The sequence below is a fragment of the Callospermophilus lateralis genome, chromosome 12 (genome assembly GCF_048772815.1).
Source record: "Callospermophilus lateralis isolate mCalLat2 chromosome 12, mCalLat2.hap1, whole genome shotgun sequence".
NCBI lineage: Eukaryota > Metazoa > Chordata > Mammalia > Rodentia > Sciuridae > Callospermophilus > Callospermophilus lateralis.
Window position 1 is genome coordinate 44839163 of NC_135316.1, and position 24679 is coordinate 44863841.

Consider the following 24679-nt stretch of genomic DNA (forward strand, 5'->3'; position numbering starts at 1 on the left):
ATAGTCAAAACTTGATCATAATCAGCCTCAAAAATATTTTTAAGTTCTTATTTTTTCCCTTGTGCTTTTATGATGCTGTCTTCAAAAAAGTAAATACTGCACTTTTTCCCACACAAAATTACCTTCTTATAAATAAACAAACAAAAATATAGGGTCTACCAAGACTACAATGGTCCTACATAATCTAATAAGGCAAAAAAAAAAGAAGAGCTATTCTTTTTTAAAAAAGAGCAAAAAAGACAGCAGACACATATTTATAGATCTACATCAGCAGCAAGCACCTCTTCTTCTATCTGCAACAGTGCTTTCATATGGAGACTTACATCACATGGCAGTTGGCCGTCCAGCTGATCAGGTAAGGAGAGAAGAGAGAAAAGTGCTTAGATTCAGAAACGAGTGAATATCGCTTCATGGGCTACATAGCAGTCATCACTCAGAGAGTGGCCCAGTGAGGTAGAGAGAGTAACCTGTCACTCGGTTTTAGGATAAAGCTAGGTAAATCGCAGCCTCTGGGCTCCAGAATTCCTTAGTTGTAAAAATGGAATAAAAATGAACTGCTGACATAGAAAGAAATTACACTCAACTCTCTATTATTTGCATTGAAGGAGAAAAAAAAAGGCATGGGCAATTTTATAATAATGATTCTAAAAATCAATTATATTTGGCTTTGGAGCAAAGAGAGAAAAGGGCACACACATACACACACTCCCCAGCCATGCCCAGCCTTGCTCAACCTCTCCAACCTCACTCTCCAACCTCAGCGTCAGTGTCCAGGGAGGACTGACTGAACAGCTGGAGAAAGAAGGCTCAGAAGCCACCAACAGATAAGAGAGAGTTGATGGGGCTTAAACTATTTCCAAAGCACTCTTCACATAAGGGGTCATATAAATACCTCAGAGTTCAAAAGCAAATGGTTTTGCTGATACCACTTGTGACACCACTTCACAGTAAGGAAGAAACATGTTACCAGCATCAAGGTTCAAAATATACACAGCACTAATGTTTGTCTTGCTGTAGCTATAAACAAAACACAACCCAAATATGCTACCCTATATTTTATAACACACAAATGCTTAGACACAACTAGCATCTGAAGTTTTGGAAAATGCATTTTGCAAAAAATGACACCTAAACACTATATAGTCAGATAAGAATTAAGGCTCTTTTAAAATGCTGTGTGTAATGATATCTGATTAGACAGTAACATGGAGAATAAGCTGATATTCTCCAGTACTCTAAATGATCACTTGCAAATTTGGTCATATTCTAAACCACATAACAAAGCTCATAGTTAAACAATAAAAACAAGCCATTGGGGAGAGATCAACCCTCAGTCACTTTGTCTGTTTTGGTTTAACTGTCCCCTTGAGTTATTCAGACCCTATGCAGATAACAAGAGATGCAGGGTTTGGACTTTTGGGTACAAGTTCCTCTCCAGTTCCACTACCCTATAACCCACCCTTGTGGCTGGACCCCAAGCAATGAACCATATACTACATACCCTCTTCGAAGGAGATAGACTAAGATCCCTAAAATCTAGATTCCTATGGCAGTGAAGCTGAAGGGGACATGGCTGCAGTTTCAGGGAAATGCATGGGAACCCGCGGTCTCCTTAAAAGACAAGAAATTTTCTCTCTGATTTGCTTTCTTACATTTGAATCTGAGATAGCAGTCATTGCAGTACAGTTGGTGGTTTCTGATTCTGACTTCAGCTCCTGAGGAAGAACCTCCGAGGTCACACTCACAGGACACACACTGGGAGACCAAAAAAAAAAAAAGAGAGAGAGAGAAAGGAAAAAGAAAAAACAATCCATGTACAATTAGCTCAAGGAAGCTTGGGGATTCAAAAAAGTAAAGAAAAAAAAAGAAGCAAAATGCAGCTTCTAAGCTCTTGGATACATTTCAAACAAAGAAAAAGAAAAGTGGGGGGTGGGGAGGCCAAGAAATGATTAGTAGATTAAAATCAATTCTTCCAGATAGGACATTAAAAAATTCATAAAGTCAATTTTAAGAGCCAAGATGACCATTTTAAATAGAGCCCTAAATAAAGTAGAAATAATTTGCTAATTGGCTTAAGAAGATTTAGTCTTCATAGCCCCCAGGAGAATGGAGGGTATCACCACATAAAAGAACTGGCTGAAGTGAATGGAGTTCGGATTTTGGCACTCCATTCTGGGGGAAGCCACCTCCAGTATTCCTGCCACACTAGCTTGGCAAATGTTCCCACAGGCTCCTCCCTTCAAGGCTCAAATACTAATTATTTTGAGTCATTCTGTTCTGCCTAGGAACAGTGCAAGCCAGCTATGGACACATTTCAACCAGCAATGGTCTGTAGGAATCCAGGATCAACAGGGGGCCTTTCTTCTGGCCCAAAGTAAGTCTAAGAATCAAATACATAGAGACAGACAATGCTAAACAGTCACAGCCTTGGCACTTTCTTGTGTACAAAAACCTGTCAAGTATAAGCAGGCTGTGCAATTTTTTAAATATTTGCAATGGTTTTCCTTTGTGTTCTCCCTATTCCAAGGTAAGCTTTAGACCCTGTCATAATTTCAGGTCCCTATGCCTTCAATAACATGGGTAAATTATATTTTAAGTATGCCTATGATAGCATGTTAAACATTTATGCACTGTAAATTTTATTTATAGAATTCTCAGAGATTAGAGATAGGAAATGCATAGTGTTTCCAGATTCACTTATGACTAGATTCAAAATTTGAGAACTAAGTAATAGCAAGCAATCTTTGATTCCAACAAAGCACAGACGGACAAATATAGCACCTAGCTTGTTAGTGGCACATCCACACCCAGCGGCTCAAAGAAGCCATGCGCTCTCCAAGCAAAGCTTTGCAGGCCTGCAGGCTATTTATCTCAGTCTCACCTTAAAACAATGTAAATGATAACAAAGACCCAGGGACTCGATGATCATGGCAGCTCCTTTGCCCAGAATGTTATTACAGTAGGAGCACACTCGCTTCCCACTGACTGACCTAGACACAGAACAAGAACGGAATGGAAGCGTTCACCTGCACACACGAGATTCATATTTAAAATCACACTCTGGTATTCGCATCCATAATAGCAACTTAAGGAAGGCTGTATGTATCTGTGGGAGAAAAATTTTACCAGACAAGCACAGCATGCCTCAATTATACTGTAACTGTGAATGATCTGCATGGCAGCTCTGGGACCCCGGACAAATACTCACCTACATGAACAGTTCCAGTGTAATTAGTCCACTCGGCACTTTATGACACCATTCTCCTTAGATCATAGACCTACTTAGCAATACCTCCCCTCCTCTAATCCATTACATTTTCATGACAGTTAAACCTGCCAAAGCATGCAACTCTAATCATGTCACTCCATACCTCAGACTGAAGAGCAGCCCCAACTTCCCTCAACAGGCATTGAGAGTTCTACTTTTGATTCTTTCTTATTTGCCCAATTTTCTAATTAAATAAAGTGTCAGTGCTTTCCTGCCTGTGTCTCTGGCCTAAACAACTGGCTCAGCAGAGAATAAAATAAATACCGCCAGGCAGCTACCATTTACATATAGAAGGGGTTTCTACTTTACTTCTGGATGTAGGTCTCATCTCTTGCAGTGCTAAAGTGACAGCCACTTCCTCCTTACCTCTGCATCCCTAGGGATTAGCACAGAACTTTAGTGGTGCTGAGCAGTGCATAGCTGCTGAGTGTCCAATGTTGAAGGCCATAGAGATCTTCTCAGGGAAGAGAAGCTCAATGATCATCCCTCTGACCTCTGTTCTTCTAGCATGTGGTAAGTGGGGATCCCAGTAAATAAATGGAACCTCTCCTCTGCACAAACTTCGCCTCTGCTGACAAACTGATCATAAATCCTTACCCCTTTTCTTTTACTTTAAACTCTTTAAGATACATTTTGTAGATTTTGGCATAGGCAACATTATATTGGATTATAAAAAGATTCCTTATAAAAGTCTCTTCTTTGATAGTTAAAAAAAATCTTAATATCAGTATTTCTACCTTTAAAAATTGTTCCATTTGTAAAAAAAAAAAAAAAAAAAAAAATGTAGCATGTGCCAGAATTCTCTTGGGATGACAACAGAAGCATGTACTTACATGAAACACAAAAGATCTGGGAGAAACTATGCAGATTTAACAACAAAACCCACTCTGACATTTGAGCTTCACTCCACAGCACAAGGCATGTGGCTAGTGATGCTATTAAACTCTCACACACTTCCTACCCCATGTGAACTATGGAACTCAGTTGATGTAGCCTGAACAAAATGATGGCAAACCAGATAACAGCTAAGCAAGAATTCCGGCAATCAAAAACCCAAAAACCAAAGACCTAACCTACTTAATATTTTTTTAAACCCAGGTTGTTAAAGCTCACCAGACAATGAACACTTGATTATAATGTCTTCTCTTATACTCAGTTCCTATAAAATGAGTTTGTATTTCAGTGTCATTAAAACAGCCAAACATTTTACAATACTGCTTTTACCCATAAATAAGAAGAGCATCTGTGATCTAGTATATGTTTTTATGATTCCACATGGAGGACTATTCAGATATGTCTTACAACCAAGTAACTGACCACACGCTTAGGCCAAGAAAACCCTGGCAACTGGTAGACATCTTCAAGGTTTCCACTGACTTCTGAGACATCTATAAATACTATTAGGGTAGCATAAAGAGATGTTAAGAAAGTCTTCTCAATCTGACTGTGACATACTCAAAAGTGCTGTTCTTTTTTCACTGAAAGCTTGAACAAGATTTAGGGGAAATTTTGATTTAAAAAACCCTGAGACTAAGAGAAGGAGAGGAGAAAAACAAAGGGCCTCACCTGCTGCGGGGCTGAGTGCCTGGCTGTGGCTGTGGCTGTGGAGTGGAAGGGGAATGGCTGCGAGGGGCAGGGGTCTGGTTGGTGATTCCGCCCGTGGTGGCCTTCCCAGGGCCAGCGGAAGGAGGCAGCACACTGGAGGATGGGTTCCGCATGTAGGCACGGTTGGATGTGGACAACAGCTGAGGTGGTGGGCGACTGAAGTCTTGAACAGAGGAAGAAGCATAGACGCCTGCAGGCTGACCAAGCCAAGGAGACTGTCGCCAAGAAGCAGATCGTGAGGAATCCAGGTTATCTAGAGACTCACCTCTGAAACACGTAAAGGACTCATCAAAACAGCACTAGGCATCCAACTAGAAACCTATTCAACACATCATTACAACCATTAAAAGGTCCATTCTGTGTATTTCTAAAGCAGGTATTAATTTACATCCACTTACATAGAAAATTACCTTGAACAGGTAAATTGCTCATCATCAGAGCTAGCATGAGGTTTCACATTTCAATCAACCTTCACTTGTACTTCATTCACTTGGTGCTTAGATAAAGTAAGTACAACCAAAGTGGAAAGAAAAGTATTTTTTAAGATAAAAGCTAACAGTAAGACAGACAACCATTATCTTTGATAGTTTAGACATATAAATGTTACAGTCTTTCAAATTCAATCCAAAACTATATTTTAAGCACTTAAATATGATAAGTATTAGGCTAGATGTTTTCACAACAGTATTAAACTTAATCTCCACTATTCTATAAAAGATTTTTTAAATCTCATCAAAGTTAAGCAGACCACAGTTAGAGCTAGTCAAGGGTGGTACTCTGCTTTCAACCCAGTCACCCTGATTTCAAAATAACACACACCAGCCTTCGATGAAGGGCTCAATCATTCACCATCCAAAACCCTAAATTCCAACTGCTTGATGTCCACATTACCAGAAGCATTTGCCAACCAATCCCTTAAACTGAAAACACATTTAGCTCACAAACTGACTTAAAGACACCTTCTGAAAAATCTCTTTTAAAGTTGTACTTACATTAATACTGATCAACCAATATTAATTGCAAATTATAAGTTTTTTCCTCACTTATCAATTGTGTTGCTATTACTCTTAAATATTCTCATATGTCAAGCTTAAAATATGCATTTAACTTTAACATTATAAGAGTAATATATCATATGGAAAAACTCACGCAACACAGAACAGTATATGAGGGATTTCAAGGGTCCCTTCCCTCACTTACCACACTTGCCCTAACCTAACCTGTGCTAACTATAGGTCCTTCACACGTTTCTCACATGTGCAAATATTTACATATACAATCAAATTTTCAGAAGTAGAAATGTGTTTATATACACATGCAAGGTATTTGCCTGTTAACATTCTTAAGTGGGATAATGCTATAACACAGTCTTCAATAACTCATTTACCACTTAACATATAACTTCATGCCTATTCATGTGGCAGATGGTACCTTGCTGGTTCCCAAGGAACCATACCTTCTGGAATCCACTCTATTGTGTAGTCCCTGCCAATGACTTTAGGCTTGATCTGTGGCCAACAGGCATCAGCAGTCATGATGCACATGGAATGGAAGAAGACTTACATATTAGGGTATGTCCTTCTGCCAGTCTACCTGTTTGAATCCAGGCGTCATGCCATGAGGAAGCCCAGGCAGCTATGTGGAGCAACACAGGTAAGAACAGACGTTTCTAACCACTAGCTATGGCTTAAGCTCTTCAGAGGGCCCTCTGCATGAGAGGCAACAAATTACAGCCCATTGCCAAGATATATATAGCTCATTTTTCACAGAGTCATTAAGAAAACAAAGAATAGGTGACAGAGACCTCTGCAGCCAACAAAACTTATTTACTATCTAGTCCTTTATTTTTTCTTTTTAAAATGTTATTCTACTTTTTTTTTTTTTTAATTACTAGCTCCTACTCTAAATGACTACAGTTGCTCAAGTGCCCCAGTCAACTGCATGCAAAGAATTTCCCAGGCAACCCTCAGATCTGAGAGAAAGAACGAGTTGCTATTTTAACCCATTAGGTTTTGAAGTGCTATATTATGCAGCAATGTCTTTCTCTTCCTTTAGTGGTTATATAGTATTTTATCTTTTTGGTATACCACTACCTATTGAACAACTATTAAGTACTCTTTTCACAGAGGACATGGTGATTTTTTTCAGTCATTATTAATAATGTGTAAGTGTTCATCATTTTGGATATATCTGTGCAGACTTATCCAAATACATCCAGAAGATAAGAATGTTAGAAACATAATTGTTCACTGAATTCAGATGTATAAAACTTTGCTTAATACACACTGAAAAGCTATCCACCCAACTGGGAAGAATTCCTATTTGCTTATACAATTACTAAGTTTAAGCAATCATATAATTCTTTCCAAATCTCCTAAGTAAAAGAGACATATCATTGTTATTTTGGGAATAGTGTTGATCTTCATACATTGATTGGCTTTTTGTTTCTTTTTCTTATAAACCGCCTGCTCAAATCACCTATTTTCTTATAGTCATTAACGTTCATTTACTGATTTTTAAGATATTTGTATGCTGAGAAAATGAGCTTTTTGTCTCTAGGGTGTTAAAAATAACTTTGCCCAGTTTGTCAAATAAGGAAATACTGACTCAAAGTAGCTGCAGGATTTATTTACCAAGATTTATCTTTTAAAATATTCATCTTTTCATCTCTAATTTATTCTGTATACTTAACTTTTTAAAGTTAGAAAACTTAGATTTTTCACACTTTGCAAATTCCATTTTGATAATTCCAATCTAATCATCATCTCATTATAAACAGAAGTTTCAATACCTTTTTTAAAGTTTGGCAGCCCAGAAAGCACTAAGTGCTTATTTAATTATCCCAATCCCACTTCAGAGTTCTAGAACCAGATTTGTAACCTATTAACCATGTTGTCTTGTCCAACTATATTACCTGCTTGAGTCACAGAATTACTACCCTACTTCAAACCAGTTTCTCCAGATTAAATGAGATGTTGTAGGCAAAGCATCTGGCTCATGGTCGACAGAGGATAGAGCCCAATGTTTTTTTTCCTATTTGTCTTCCTCTTGCCAGATCTCAGGTAAGTAGAAGAAATTATGATATCTCTTCTGTCCAAACAAATCACCAGCACATCTAGAAATTAAGCATTTGCCTCACAACAAAGAAGCAGCAATTCCCAAACTTTCTCCCACCTTCTCATGACCCCAGGCAGACAGATGGGCTCTTTATTTATGCTGGAACTACGCTGTCGGATCCAGCTATTGTCATGGTGAAGGGATGTTCTCTTTCTCATTTCCTGGAGAATCTGTTGTCTCTCCAGCTCTGCTTCTGAGGGGGCTGAATCTTTCTTGGAGCTTCTCTGTGAAAAGCCTGTACCCCCAATTCGGTCCAAGTATTTGTTGCTTCCTAAAGTAAAAATACACAAAAAGCTTCAGGGTTAGTACATAAGAAAGGACAGTGGATAAATCTCCAAAGACAGTCCAGCTTAACATCTGACATATGCTTACATATTATCAACTTCCAATGAGGTGGCTGCTGTTTCTGAAGATGCCAGTTCCCTACCCACAGGCACAACACAGAACATACTAGGGACACCCAGGGGCTGCCTGTAGAAGGGAAGAGCCAGAATGGGATCACTGGATCACTGGCTATGACAACTCTGTGTAAAAACATGAAGTTTTTAAAAAAAAAAAAAATTGCACTCCCTTGGGAAAAGAAAGCCCAAAGAGGCACGAATTTCTAGTTGACCCGACCTGAGTATTCATGTCACCAAACTGCAGGGCTAAGAACATATTCAGTCTCTGAAATGGAAAAACAGCCCAGGCATCCAAATGATAGTTACCATCCAAATAAATGTTATGCTTCTTTCTGTTCTAAGGAACTTATAGAAGTATAATTTGGATTATCACATTTATTAATGATCATTAAGTCAGGTTTTATCCTAAGGGCTTTATCTCTTGGGTTTGCTGACTGATTTACGATTTGGGTAAAACATTAAGATTGAAGTATCATCCACTGAAGTATCATCTGTGCCTTAATATCAATTAGAAAATTTTATCCAAGGATTTATTTTTTTTCTATATTTACTGCTATTGTCATTCTTTCAAAATTCATAGTTTATCTATGTCTTAGTTTCATCTTCCAGTAAGCAATGAGCAGAACCACCAAAGGTTTCTTATATACTCCTAAGTTTAACATAGCTTATCACTTTGGTTGAATTTTAAAGAAAACATTTTCCACTTTAAAAGAACCTTACTGGTATAATCAAGTTATTCCACTAAACAGTTAATAATTTCCACTGCCTGCCACTCAGGAACTTGAACTTCATAAAGGGAAGAAAACACACACACACACACACACACACACAGGATGCGACATGAACCAGAATCACAAACAATATTATTTCTGAGTCAGATCTGCTGTTACTAACAGATCATGAGTTTCACTCAGGAAAGCATATGGCTACTACTTAGGTTGAAGGGAGTGAAGGGAGGGATGGGTATGGAGGTAGAAAGGTTAGTAGAATGAATCTAACATTATCCTATTACATATATTACTATATGACCAGTGTAATTCTACATCATGTACAACCAGAAGAATGAGAAATTATACTCCATTTACGTATGATGTGTCAAAGTGCATTCTACTGTCATGTATAAGTAGTTAAAACTTTTTTTAAAAAAAGTATTTCAGAGAAGATTAAACTATAACTTTAATGGTGGCTAGGGGCAAGTTCAGGGAGAAGAAATGGGAAATCCAAATAGGAAAAGATCCAAGACCAGAGGAACCATATCAAAAAGTATCTGACAAATTCAGAATTAGGAGAAGACAATCTGGTTATGTTTAAGGGTTCCTAAAGGGGAAAAGAGTGGAAAAGTATGCTAGGACCAGATATTAGAAGGTCCTACAAATTCAAGGGAAAATATGATGACAGAGCCCCTAATGGAAATTATGAATTCCACAAGCTTTTACCAGGGGCTACAAATTAGATGCCACCAGAACATTCTGACTTGTTAGATATTGTTGTTTTGCTCATGGAGAATCTAAAAGTTTTTAAAATTCCTTATCAATGGTTAAAAGAAAACAAGTAAAAAAAACAGATTTTTTTTTCCCTCTCTTTTTGATAAAAGAAAAAGCTGGCAATGAGAGGCTTGCATGCTCCCACATGTCAGCAATATGCCGGAACTAGGATAGGGCCCCACACCTCAACAACAACAACAAAAAAAACTTTATACTAATAAGATCAGATTCCAAATTATTTTTGTGGAGTCAATGAAATCATTATCATTTTGGAATTTTTTTCATATTTTAGCATTTCAATACACAACTTCAAATTTGAATACAACTTTTTCATCTATTCTGCAAATCTTTTCTGTGCCATTTCTTCAGCTGCAATTAAATTTACTAAATAAAATTGCATCAGCATCATTTTACCAAAATCTCACATATTTAAAAACCATTTTAAAAAATTTAAAAAAAACCATTTTAATCTCCAAGTAGTTTTCTACTATAAATAAAGCCAAGATAAACACAGGGTTGTTGATTTATTATTATATGCAGACACTGAAAATAGTATTTAAATCATGTAATCTTAATGAATTCTGAAATATCTTGCCCTTAAAAATACTGATCATTGCATGTGATAGCACAAACAAACAATCAAGCTGAAGAAGTCTGAAAACAAAAATCTCATTTACCATTTTTATTTGTGTAGTAATCATTCAATTCAGTAGTAGATCTGGATTTATTCCTAAAAAAAAGAACATATTAAATGTGTTTCAATAAGAACATCTTTTTCATATTTATAAAGAACACCAAAAAGACTGTTTTTTAAAAAAGCTGATTTATTTCCTATTGAGAGCTATATTTATTTTAAACTAAGGAATTTTTTTATATTGTGTGTACTAGCAGAAAACAGAAAAATGAAATGATAAGAAGAGGTGAATAAGTGATAATACTTCTCTAATACAAAAATGAAGAATATAATTACTGATCAGATTTTGTCAACATTCACTCTTCCAGACCTTAATTTTACTGGGCTTACCAAGCATCTGCCATCAGGTCACCCAAAGTCAGACTATCTTGCTCACTCCACATTGCCCCAACATCATGATTTCAACTTCTGAGGCATTAGACCACTGATTACTCTAGAACAGAAATTCACCCAACACTACCCTAGCACTCCAAACAGGTATTGAAACTTACTGCATAGCAACTACTACTTCTTCTTCTTCTTTTTTTTTTTGGGGGGGGGGTACCAGGGATTGAATCCAGGGGCACTTAACCACTGAGCCACATCCCCATTCCCTTTTAATATTTTATTTTGAGACAGGGTCTTGATAAATTGCTTAGGACCTCTCTAATTTGCTGAGGCTGGCTATGAACTTGTGATCCTCCTGAACTGCTTGGATTACAGGAATGTGCCATCATGCCCAACCTGCATAGCAGCTTCTGAAAATGTTTAACTTTAGTTCTATAAATCAACAAATGCTAATTTTATTCTCACTCTACTAAGCACACTGAGCTTCAAAAATAATAGTAATCATAACACAAAATAATAGAGTATTTTACAATAACATGTAGTGTTATTCATATGAATACAACATACTTATGTACACACTTCTTGATACCTCTAGGGCTTTATGAGCAATGTCTAGAAGATTTCATATTTTCTGGAATTAAGTTTTCTTTCACTTCATTGTAACTATTTTCCCCAAGGTAACAAGCTATATAAATAAAGTTTTTTAAATATACATAGTTCTAAAAGATAGATCAACATTTTAATGACTTACACTCAGATTCATTATAAATAAGGTCTTTTATCACTAGATAAATTTTATAGTTATTGTTGGCCCATTCCTACCTAGTCATTCCTTTCCTTTTTCCTTTATACTCTGAGTCCTTTTCAGTCATTCAGATTGCCTATAAGTTTCCCTTATGTCTAAAAATAAAAACAAATTTCCCCAAGGAGGAATTTCATCTCTTCAATAATAAGCTATTAGTCCTACATTAGATATTTATTTGACCAATTCTATTCAGAAGTCCTTAATGATTTCATAACTGCAAAGCACCTTAAAATTACATTAAAAAAATAAAAAAAATAAAAATTACATTAAACATTAAAACTTAATGCTTTAGGAAGTTTTAAAACACATTTTCAGAAACTTATCTGAAAAATTATCTGAAATTTTATCTTCATTCCTCAAACTGAGCAACTGTTTCCAAATAGACTAAAAGAAAGATCACAATTTTCACTGTATATGCCCTTATATAACCTATTTTTAGGTAATCTGAAGCCATTACTTATAATTTTTTTAAAGCTATGGTATATTACCAAAAAAGGAAAGTAAAAGGACACAATTCTACAATTCTTCCCATGTCCATTTCTCTTTGCAAATGTGACTCCTCCCCTCTATGAAATGGAGCTGGCCTTGCAACTTTATAGACAATAGCATAGACCTAAGCCTTGTAGGCTTCCTCTCTCTTTAAGCCTCTCTTTCCTGGCCAATGCCATGTACTTAAGACCCCACTGACTTACTGGATGCTGAAAGACCCATGCCCCAATTGCTCTTATTGCCCCAGCTGCTAGCCAACTGGTAGCAGATACATGAGGGTGCCCAGTCAACTAAAAGAACTGCCTGATTAGCTCAATCCAGAAAGATGACCCACAAAATCGTAAGTCGCTAAGTTTAGGGGAAGTTGTTACACATCAAAAGCTAACTGATAACAGAGATTAACCAGCAAGTTCTATTTGTATTCCACAAAAGACAAAGGGCAAAGTAGTTTTACAAAATAGTTTCTATGCAGAACTGGGGCCATTTAGGTGAAACCAATTACTACAAATAAAATGTTTTACCTACCTGTCACTAGGAAGAAAACCTGAAGATTCTTCCTCTTTGTTTGGTATATCATAAGAATCGACTGGCCTAAAAGATTGACCAAAAAAATAAAAACTTACAATCAAAATATAAAACTTTAAGACAAGGATTCCAAAATAATGTTATTCTAGCCTCTTTATGTAAATGGTCTATGGGTTAATAACCAAAGATAAAGCATTTCAACCAATCACTTTGAGCTTTACTTTCCTTCTGCTGCCAACAGACATTGGTTACTCATACATCACTCATTCCACAAGTAAGTACTGGGTGCCCACCATGCCCCAGTACTGCTCTAGGGCTAGGCTACAGAAGTAAATAAAACAAATTTGTTGGCCTCTTTGCACTTACACTTTACTGGGGCAGGCAGGCCAACAGAGAGACAACATCATAATAGAAAGCAGGATAAGGGCACATAGACAAGAAGGAGAGAGTCATATATTTTAAATGAGGTATTCTGGAAAATCTAAGAAGGTGACATTTGAGCAGAGATTTGAATAAAATGAGTAAGCCACACAAATAGGTGAGGAAAGACATTTTCAGGCAGAGAAACAGAAAATATAAAAGTCCAGATGCAGAGTACGTTGGACATGGAGGCCAGTATGGCTGCAGCAGACAAATATGGGCAAGAGTGGTGGGCATTAAGTGGTAGACAAAGGGACCAAGACATGGCTTGGATAAGACTTCTGTACCATGCTGAGGACTGGACAGTGTTCTGAGGGGACAGGAAACCATCTGGAGAGTTGAGCAGGGAATTATGGTGACATGATTAGATTTGTGATCTAAAGGCTCTCTTGGGATTCTTGCATTCACTTGTGCAGAGAAAGGATGGTAGCAGCAGAAGACCAACAAGGTGCTTTGAAGTGTAATGCACACAGTGAAGCCAATTCTATTTAAACTCCTGTGCAACATTCAGTGGTGGGGACAGACCTCCTGTACTGGTATATTTTGACCGAAGTTTCCCTCTCTATCTCTGCCTGGCGCTTCTGCTCTTCTGCACGGTGCTTCTGTGCCTCAGCCTCAGCCTCCCGCCATTTCTTCTCCTGTTCTTCCTGAGCTTGTTGCTCCTTCAGTTTCCCCTCTCTCTCAAGAATGAGTTGTTCCTGCAGCTTCTGTCTTTGGTCCTCATGAACAACATCCTCTTCCTGCTGTCTCCTCTCCTCCTCTCCTGCTCGAGTTCCTTCCCTGTCAGAAGACTTGGAACCTTCACTCCAGGTGGCCTCCCAAGTGGCAATGGCGGGTTCCCGTGTGGTCAGAGAAATGCTGTTTGAGTTTAGGACCATCAGTTCCTATGTGACCAGTGGAAAAGAGAAATCCATCTCAATCTGTATATCAATAATTTCACATACATAGATACTAATTTTTAGGTATTAACTGTAGTTGCCCAAAATTTCATTGATTTTTTTTCCTCTTGGTGGTGATAAGGATTGAACCCAAGACTTCACACATGCTAGGCACACACTATACCACTGCACAGTCATTTTATTTTATTTTATTTTAAGACAGGGAGGTCTTGCTAAGTTGCCCAATTGCTTCAAACTTGTGATTCTTCTGCCTCAGCCTCCCGAGTAGCTAGGATAATAGCTAAAGAAGGCCTCCCAAGTGACTGAGATATAAGTTAGAGGAAGAAGCACTGAAGTTCTATTAATATAATTATTTAATGATATAATAGAAAAACTAAGAGAAAGATTGAAACATCAAGGCCAAACTCTAAACCAGTTTTTTTCAAAAAACTAGAGAGGTGAACATGTGGTCAAACTCAGAGGAAATGAGGAGTCCCTTGCTTCTCAGCTAGTTTCACCAACCAGGTAAAGAGAAGGAAGTAAGCAGCCTGTTTCAATGATACCTCATCCAAGTACTTGGAATTCTCTCTCTCAGCCTCCTGCTTAGCCCTTTGCCACTCTTCCCTCAGTTTCTCTTGCTCACGTTGGTATTTTTCCTGTGAAAAAACACAGTGTATTAATCAATATTAATAACTTTACATTTTTTAAATAACTTTACATTTTAAGCAGAATCTTTCATTAACACTTTGGTTCTCCCTAACCTCAACCTTTAAATACATGATTTTATTTTCATTTAACCAACCAGATTTTAGTCCCTAAAGTAGCAAAGAATTTTAAGGAACTAAATGCAGATGTCAGAAAAGTGTGCATATACCAAATTAGATGCATATCTATCCTTTATCATGGACATAATTCCTCAAAGCTTCCAGCTGTGAGAAAGACTGAATTATTCCTTATCGAACCTAGTCAATCACTAAAGAGAACTAAGTCCTCAGAAAGACTATTTATCTTTCCTGAGTGCACCCCTCATGTACTCTGAAAGTACATATAAAAGTTAATAAAAATGATTTTTAAAGGTTAACTCTGGAAATCTTCAAAATGGAAATCTAATTAACGCAAAATGTGCTACCTACAAAACAATAGAGATGAAACTGTTGGTTTTATTTTTTTAAATTTGCTTTTCTATACTAGTTGACATGGACCAGAAAGAAACCATGAAAGCTAAGCCTAATTCCTATTCACTCATGCCATCCCACACTACCTGAAGTAGACGGTCCTGCTCCTTCTGCCACCTCTCCTGCCGCTTTCGCTCCTCCTCTTGATCCCATGCCCAGCGACTGGGGGCATTGAGGGTTGGAACTGGAAGCTAACCAGTTATCAAAGAACAACAATTGAGTTTCAATAAGTCATCTACTGAACCACTTTCACAAATATCAATTATTCATCTTACACTCTGCTTTGTAACTCTTCTCAACTTGGAGGATATACCCTATGCAACTGAAAATAATGGAAGCAAAGCTACTGCATATGAGTTTGTTCCCACCAGCTCACCTTACTTATTCCCAACTACAAATGAATACTACTTACATCAGGAACCACAGAGTCAGAGCTTCCTGCTTTGCAGCATGTGGGCAAGGAGGGAAAAAATACAATATTAGTCTTTTTGTTTCTATAAAATAATTCCTTTCAGAAAGTTACATCCTAAATATCCCTATGTCAGTATACTAAGTGACATAAACTTTTTAAAACAAGTCAATATATCCTTTTTTCCCTTTAGTTTCATTTGTTATTCTTCCAATTCAAAGCCAATAACAAGAAGATTATCCAGGGGTGCCAAAGACACACACTAGCTCCAGATACCAGAGCTGAATCAATGGACATCCTGAAAGCATTTTAGGGTTCTTTTATTACTAAAAGAATAAAAGATCTCACAGTTTGGTCTAACAGAAAAAAAAAGAATCTCAAATGTTATAACATATAACAAATTCAGTTATTTACTTGCAACTGTGTAATTGTAGTATGACAGCTACAAGTCATTTAAAAAAAAAAAACATGCCACTACAACATATTCAAGAACATGTAACTTTACTATCATTTGCAAAACAAGTAGTCAAGTTTCATTCACTTCTTATTATTTTTATCCTTAGGAGCCTACATAAGTATGTGTCTATACATAATACAATGATCATAAAAATGTAAACTTTCAGAAAATATATTAGTATACGCTATTTGTAAATTTTCCTGAAACCTCAGTTGTCAAAGTATTTCCTTCTGTAATTTTTTTAAGAAAACTGCTTTGAGACAGAAAAATGGTCTTGCCAGAATAGTTTATTGAAGAAAATAAAATCAAAATTAGAATCAAGATAGAAAAGAAATTATTTTATTTTGGCCAATTTGAGAGTATAATATTATTTCACTTAAATAACCATAGAAAACAATAGTTTAATTTAAAGATGAACCAAAACACTAAGGATACTGACACAAACAGACATGCAAGCTATTTTTGGTCAAAAAGTGACCTTCACCCACCAAAGGAAGAAAAGTAGGTGATTAACACAATATACACAAGTCAAGTATCATGTTATAAGACAGGTTTGTGTTTCAGTAATCTTAAAAGGAAGAATAACATTTTAGACAGCAACAGCACAATCTGCTCCAGCTGTTGCATCTCGAATGTTGAACATTACTTTTAAGTTCTTCATAGCAAAAAACAGAGCTTAAATTGCATTCATGAGACAGAGCAACCGACAAACGTGAAAGGGAGGAAATGTCACATGCATCACATATTTGTGAAACAGCCCTGCCCAACTACACCAACATCAAGAAGCCCAAAATGCACCTGTCCTCAGATGCAACTCAAATTCATTTATTACTTTGAAGTCACACTGACATTCCAAAGCCACCATCCCATAGCAACAAATAATGCTACTCTTTATTCAGAGCATTTTCACAACCAAAAACAGGTCAGTTTTTAAAGATTGGTCAATTGTATGTTGGTGTAGTGTAATATTATGCAATTTGTAGAAAGTAGTAAGATTTAAATGAAACTCCTCATTTCTTACTGTTACCACCCAGTGGAAAGACATGTGTGTTTAACAGCATCTCAGTTTTTTGTTTTTATTCGTTTTTTAATTAGTTAAAAGAGAAAAAACCTTTATAGCTATACAAAGGACACACAAAGACCCATTACCACAGAGGTAGACCCATGAACTGTAAGAAAAGCCTGATGAGCCTAGGGAAAGAATGGAAATGGGTTATGTTGCTGGGTCATAATGACAGCCAAACTGAAGAGGCTCAGTGCCCAAAACCACAGACCATCAGAAGAATGGAGAATGAGAACAAGTCCATGAAAGGGAACATACTATTAGCTTTGTGGTTTACCTTGTTCAAAAAATTGTGATCGTCTTTTTAAGTTTTTCAAAGAAATGGGTTCAGATGCTAGTTGGAAAATAAAAAAAAAAATAATAATAATAAATACCATATCATTCATTTTAATTTCTCACCACTGGTAAATTAAATGATACCTGACACACCTTTCAAATCTGTAGCAAATTTTTTTTTTTTTAATGACAAAACTAACAGCCACAGAAGACATGAATTATTTCAAGGGATACAGACACACATATTTTAGTAGTCTATATTACATTTAAATTAGTAAAAGGAACAAAAAATATCTTCATTAATAAATTTTAGTAGACAACATTCATACTTTCACTGCTATGAAAGTCATACAGTCCGTGCTAGGTCACAAAGCTTTAGGGAAATAAAAATTAACACATTTTGCTTAAGTTAATCAATCCAACATTTTTTTCTGCCAAATAATTTTCATAACACTGATGAATAAGAACTGAAAATTATTGGGGAGGAGGAGGACAACAAAATAAATAACAGCTACAGAAAGATCAAATGAAAACAAATGCTGAAATTATGATTTTTTTTCAATCTAAAATATTTTGCTCTAGTTTTCAAGATCTTGTAGCTGCTAACTTAGACAAAATGAAGTTCAATCAAAAAAAATTAGAAAACAGGGCTGGGGATGTGGCTCAAGCGGTAGCGCGCTCGCCTGGCATGTGTGCGGCCCGGGTTCGATCCTCAGCACCACATACAAACAAAGATGTTGTGTCCGCCAAAAAAAATAAAAAATAAAAAATAAATATTAAAATTCTCTCTCTCTCTCTCTCTCTCTGCCTCTCTCCCTCTTTCTTAAAAAAAAAAAAATTAGAAAACAGTGACTTCTCCCACATATCTGTGACAAGAGTATGGCATAAAATGTAAATGTGATTATTACTTCATACTGGTTGCTGTTTATTTTTCTAAACAGAATCTTCAAATGGCAGGGCTTGCGTATAGTCCTACTGTCACTAAAGCATTAGATGTCTTTATCAGTTGGCTCTGCCTGGGCCACTGGCAGAAGAGGACCAAGATGCTTTAGAGATTGGTATCAGGAAGGAAAATAAGAAATGCTTGTTTTAAAACTTCCTTTGATTAAAAAATAAATTTAAAAAATTAAGATATAGTCATTTCTATCGGAAATGAAATATAAAGAGAAATAATCAATGAGGGAAAGGAAATTTATAAATTTAGGCTGGATTTGACTTAGTGTACAATAAACTGGCAAAGTTAACAAGCACTATACAAATCCATCCCATTCTTGGCAGACTGATTTTATTGTAAATGAAGCTTCATCTTCTTTGGGTATCCTTCCCTGTCATGTTGATCAGAGAGATCTTTGTTGTGTATTTTGTATGCCTGAAGAATAACACATGGTGTACAATAGTCAAATTATGTGTGTCTGAGCAGAAAAAGAAAGAGAATGATAACTCCAAATTTCCCTAGATATTGTGCCTTTTTTCTTAAATAACGAGTGTGACCACTAACAACTGTTACTACAATTGGCAGTTCTCTATTAAGATTAGCTGTGTCCAAGTTTGTCTCTTTCACAACAATAAAGGGAAAAAGGAAACTTCATTCATTGTTTTTTATTTAATGAAGATTTCCTTTGCCAGCATGCCACAGCCAGAAAGCTGCTGGTCTCAGGAAAACCTGTTCTTATTTGGCTTAGGCACACAGGCACCCAGAACATGCTGCCAAAGTTTTGTTTGCAGTTCCTGAACTATTTAACGCTGGAATCAAACGCCCTTCCACCTGTTTGCAATTGGATCTGTGTGCTAACCTTTTAGTTTCAACTTGCAGTGGATCAGTTTTTCTCTCAATGAAATTAATTTTAGAATAGCAGAACTTGGGAGCTATGACTTTTTCTACATTACAGATGTAAATGAAAATGTGATGTTTACCTTTTGATTCAATAGTGTTGCTTTCATCATGAATTCCATTGATTTCTTTGGATTCAGTGTACTAGAAAGGACAAACATGCTAATTAATATTCTCTTCTATTGGACTTTGAGCTTAAATAATGCATTTCTCATCAGAGAGAGTAACTTTTAACAAGATTGGTTTTAAGGCTATTGATCCTCAAAGCTTTTTACATGTAGTAGAGACTTACATTCTTTTCATTATTCTCCATTATTTGTGGAAAGATTAATGACTAGCTTCAGGCAAGGATGACCTTAAGTTTAATCAGACATTAACATTCTAAGAAACATGGTGGACAAAATAGTCTTTAATCTATTTGGCTAATGACTAAGTAAAATGGTCATATAGGAATCTCTAACATTTAAATTGTTGCTTCAGAATGTAGCAAGATCTCTATTAAGTAAAAGTTTTAGTTACAAATTTAAATTATTAATTTAAATGAAAAATTCATACCCTAAATAGACACATTGTTTTCAAAGCCTATATAAAAAAGTATTATTTGACACCTAAAAAAAATTCTGCATAATTTTAGAATCAATTAATGGAACTGATTATATCTTAATCACACACATAATTCTACCTATCAAATACACCCACACAAGAACTAAAAATGCTTGATGAGGTTTTATATTGCACACAATGACTACATTCCCTTTGCCAGTAAAGACTAAAGAACATATAGAAAAGTTTTAGTGTATAATTTTACATAATTGCTACTTCACATTCATGAGATCTAAGAGATTAGTTGTAATGATGAAAGATTGGTAAGAAATACCTGCAAAACAACATTATGGGATCTTTTGATTTTACCATTACATAAGTCACTAATAATACCCCATTAATGGGTAAGGCCATATGACTTTCAAAAATACATTTTATTCTCTTTACTATACATTACCTTATTCAATTACTTATGTTTTAAATGTGGAATTTAAATTGCTTAAAAAATAAATTTTCTTCTGTAGATATAATCTACATCATGGCTTTGTCTCTGTAGTATACTCCTAGTTCTCAAAATACTTACAGTAGGGCTCTGAAGGCTTTCGGAGAAATCAGTTGTTACTGATAGATCTGAAGACTTGTCTGAATTGTAAATTCCAGAAGTTGTATCAATCCACTTTGTTTCGGGTGAACCTATAATTTTGGTAGCCATACTGGTGAGATTGAGGGTTTTATGCCGTATAAATGGCAGGGAAGGCTGGTCTTTGCCCCAATCTGATTGGCACATGAAGATCAAGAAATGAGTACACATAAATGATGAAGTGGAAAGAATAAAGTTACTGAAATGCACATATACAAAACACACATATATAAGACAGACAGACAAATCAAGTAGTGTGCAGAAGAATCACCTTCCCAAACACAAAGGTTAAATCATGTTAGTCATGAAAAGACTAGCAAATTTACTGAATCTTTCCATAAACCAGGACTAAATATTATATTTTTATGTAATAAGATGGTAGGTATGCCCTTTCACATCCAACCTCAACTGGGAACTCAGAAATACAATGATAGAAAATGTATACTGAAAGTTCTTTGAGAACAATAATAGGAATATGACCAATCATGCTTTTATACCAGTGCAGTTATGCTACTGCAGAGAAAGTTAAAGCACAGTATTTCTTAATATTCAACATCCTTAACAAATGACTCCAAATGCAGTTACATTTGCATTGAATTGATGTTTGCATTCAGTCCGATCAGGATATAAACTAGTCATATAATGTAGAATTCACTAAGTTTGCTAGTGAAGAGTTTTCAGACAGCATACTGAAAGAGGTATTATACAAGATTTGTTCCAACATAAAAACAAGACACTTTTAAGCAACAAAGTAAAATGAAAAAATACAAAGTTATTAAAGCAAATTGTTACAACCACTTGCCAAAGACCAGTTTCCCAACTTAGAAAGCCAGACACAGTAAAACTCACTCACCAGACTTCCCATGGCGCCTGACATCCATCACTAGGTTTCCAGTTTCTCTAGCACGAGCCATGGTTTCCTCCCACTCTTTTGTATCCTTATATGTAAACTTGATGTTGTTAACAGCAATAATCTCATCATCTACCTGTAGCTGAGAAAATTCTGCTGGGCTACCTAAAATTAACATAAAGTAAATTAAACAATCAATTGTCTTAAAATCCTTTATGGTCTATTAGTCACTGCTTCTTTAAATTAAGGAAAAATAACATCTTAATCTCAACTAACAACTTCTCATTGTTTTCAGATGCAGAAGAGTTACTAGATTTTTTTTAAGCTATCAAATATTTGGGGTGAGTATTTACAACAAACAAGGCACCAAAGGCATTTTTTTAATTCTAGTAGTATGCATCTTCATTGATATTGAAAGGAGAAATGATAAGTTCACTATCCAATAAAATTTATTAACCTCCTAAGGGCAAAGAAAGTCTCAATTATTTTCAGGTTAAAAATGTGATATGTGGGCTGGGGATGTGGCTCAGTGGTAGAGTGCTTGCCTAACAAGTTCGAGGCCCTGGGTTGGATCCTCAGCACCACATAAAAAAATAAAATAAAAGTATTGTGTGTACACAATATTTTAAAAAATTTTTAAATGTGATATGTACATCTGCTGATACTCTCTGGAAGGGAGCAGAAAGAAATAAGAACACTTAATATTATATAACATTAATACCATAACTAAAATACCACTACCTAATTGAAGCAACCAAAAGAAAAATCAATGTTGACATGCAATTTTATGTACTAAAGTATATAAACAAGGGTTTCCTCTTAAATATAATAGCTCTCATTTTAACTTTAGGCCTTGTAATAATAATCGGCAAAGTTTCTGGGTTTAACTTGTAATGAGTTAAAGGTGGAGGAGGTAATCCCTTTACAAATATCTCAAGACCTTTTGCCTCCAGGAGACTCTATAAACAATAGATATATTAGTGTGCACAAAAAAACACCACATTCAGCTGGGAAAGTAGGTCTGTAGTGGAGTGCCCACCAAGCAGGTGCCAATTCCTGGGTTCAATCCCCAAAACCACTAAATAACAAACACAATGGCTACTGATAAAAATTTCAATCAAAATCTGCAATTAAATTCTATTTGTTAGCATTTCAAAAAATAAGCTTAAAATTGAAAAATTCTGTAAAAAGTCTTCTTCAAAACTGAAATTAATTAGGCAATGGAAATAAACAATGTATGAATCTGCAAACCCAACTAACAGTCTCAGGGAAGAGGGTACATCTTCTTTATTTATTAATGAATTTTCACATTAGTAAAAGGAATTAGTAAATATATTTTTTTCTCTTATAACAAACAAACCAATTTCTGCAATTTCCACCCACCCCCACCCCCCATGATAGGATAACAAAGGAGAAGACAGTTCAGTAGAGTAAAATCTATGATTTACCTTCCTCAACTGATGCCACAAAGATCCTGGAAAAATCCCATTTTATTGTAAACCCAAAGTCAAGGCTGTTCCCAGGCATCTGGTTTATGCTGATTCTCATATCACTGAACTGATCCTGAAAACAAAACATGAAACGCTGGTATCAGGTGTCACTGGCACCCACACAGAGGAAAGTCTATCCAGGCAAGACGGGAAGCTGCACACAAAGCACACTTGAATTATTTCATCATAAACTGAAAGCTTCATCCTTTCTTCCTTGGCCTTCATAAAAGTATAAGTATAATAAAATACTTATTTATACAAGTATCACCAAGTTTATTACTTTTTCTGCTAAAATAATGGAAAAATCTATCAAGAATAAATATTTTTCTTTGTATACTACTATAATTCACTTAGTCATTGATAAATCATAGGTTTTTGCCTAAAATCTAATTTACAAACCACTTATTTGCTGTCCAGGAATAAAGCATAGTGATTTGCATTATTTATTTAGTTATTTAGGCACTAGGGATTGAACCCAGGATCACTTTACCACACATCCCTATTTTATTTTGAGACAGGCTCTCTCTAAGTTGCTGAGGCTGGCCTTGAACTTTTGATCCTACTGCCTGAGCCTCCAGAGTTAACTGGCATTTCAGACATGAACCATCACACCTAGCTAAATTTATGTTTAAAATAATAACATTTATAAATAAAAACAAAACCTACCTCCAATATTGACCATATTTAGCTGAATAATTTCAAGTGGTTTATAGACATAATTCATCTACCAGTTGTGTCCCATCAAGGACTACTACCATCCCCCTTGCTGGGATCTCAAATTTGACAAGGCATTTTTGTTTGTTCAACTGCCACACAAGGACATGATGATAAAGCATAGCTGCTACACATGCTGCAAAATGCACAATGCTATCACCCATGAGAACCTACTCTCTAAGATGCCAAGAGGATCACTATGAGACATCCTGAGCGACAGATCATGACTTCACAGAAATAACATCAGCCTATAAATGACCAAGAATAATAGCCTGTTCAGCAAAAGGCAGAATTCTATTTCCACTTCTGTAATTTCATGTTCACCACACAAAAACACATCCTAAATTCTTACATTTCCCAGGACTTTCTTAAATCATTTTCTAAACCAGATTTCAGTTTTATAGTAAACTCAGTAAATTGCGAAAACTTCACCTTTTATGATTTACATATTTTACTCTGTAAAAAAGACATAGATTTTTCATATAATGAGCTTACCAGAGTAGTCCTTTAGTTCTGTATTTTATAAGAAACTTATTTTAAAAAGTTCTTCCTAAAGCTATTTGACTCAAGAAGATAACCTACTCATTCTTCATTTTAATTTGGCAGTTAAATCCAAACCTAGGGCCCAGTGGGCAAGTAATAAAAATTTTTGCCTAAGTTTCTCCACCCATAAAACAAGTTTAAAATTCAAGTGACCACATTCTTGGAGAAACCTGGAAGAGAATCTAAGAATTAAAAGAAAGGCAAGGGCCAAGCATATGGTGCACGCCTGTAATCCCAGCAACCCAGGAGGCTGAGGCAAGAGGATCAAAAGTTCAAGGCCTGCCTCAGCAACTTAGCAAGACCTTGTCTCAAAATAAAAAAGTGCTGGGGATATAGCTCAGCAGTAAAGCATCCTTGGGTTGAATACCCCTTACCAGGACAAAAAAAAAAAAAAAAAAAAAAAAAACAAGGAGAAGTAAAAAAGAAAAACAAGGAAGGCACTGAATAAAGAATCAATGACTTGCTATGCCAGATGGACACATAAATGTGTTATAAAATTATAATTATTTATTTTTTCTACACTTGTGCCTTTATTCTGCACAAGACAAAGTACTTAGAACTTTGGAAAATAAAGATGAGTTAGGCACAATTGTTGTTCTCAAGAAATAATTACTAACAATTCAAGAATGAGTACAGGATTTTTTTTTAGCAAGAAAAAACATGTTGCTAATAATA

The 24679-nt window shown here is 35.8% G+C and overlaps 1 protein-coding gene across 8 annotated transcripts in view; it reads right to left on the reverse strand.

Moving 5' to 3' along the window:
* Nucleotides 1-232: 232 nt before the first annotated feature.
* The window catches only part of Lmo7 (LIM domain 7), a 211118-nt gene continuing 186671 nt past the window's right edge, over nucleotides 233-24679 (reverse strand). For 4 of the 8 annotated variants that reach the window (XM_076872342.2, XM_076872341.2, XM_076872336.2 and 1 more), the window contains 16 exons: nucleotides 22706-22820; nucleotides 21261-21422; nucleotides 20351-20541; nucleotides 19308-19368; nucleotides 17395-17451; nucleotides 15601-15626; nucleotides 15275-15379; nucleotides 14577-14669; nucleotides 13661-14019; nucleotides 12716-12781; nucleotides 10553-10605; nucleotides 8048-8261; nucleotides 4835-5140; nucleotides 2882-2990; nucleotides 1653-1755; nucleotides 233-347 (listed from right to left, as the gene is read on the reverse strand). In XM_076872342.2, the coding sequence (XP_076728457.2) occupies nucleotides 325-347; nucleotides 1653-1755; nucleotides 2882-2990; nucleotides 4835-5140; nucleotides 8048-8261; nucleotides 10553-10605; nucleotides 12716-12781; nucleotides 13661-14019; nucleotides 14577-14669; nucleotides 15275-15379; nucleotides 15601-15626; nucleotides 17395-17451; nucleotides 19308-19368; nucleotides 20351-20541; nucleotides 21261-21422; nucleotides 22706-22820 (2043 nt within the window). In that variant the 3' untranslated portion in view covers nucleotides 233-324. Of the gene's footprint in view, nucleotides 348-1652; nucleotides 1756-2881; nucleotides 2991-4834; nucleotides 5141-8047; nucleotides 8262-10552; nucleotides 10606-12715; nucleotides 12782-13660; nucleotides 14020-14576; nucleotides 14670-15274; nucleotides 15380-15600; nucleotides 15630-17394; nucleotides 17452-19307; nucleotides 19369-20350; nucleotides 20542-21260; nucleotides 21423-22705; nucleotides 22821-24679 lie in introns of all 8 variants that reach the window. The other 4 variants (XM_076872343.2, XM_076872340.2, XM_076872339.2 and 1 more) reach the window with 3 other exon arrangements.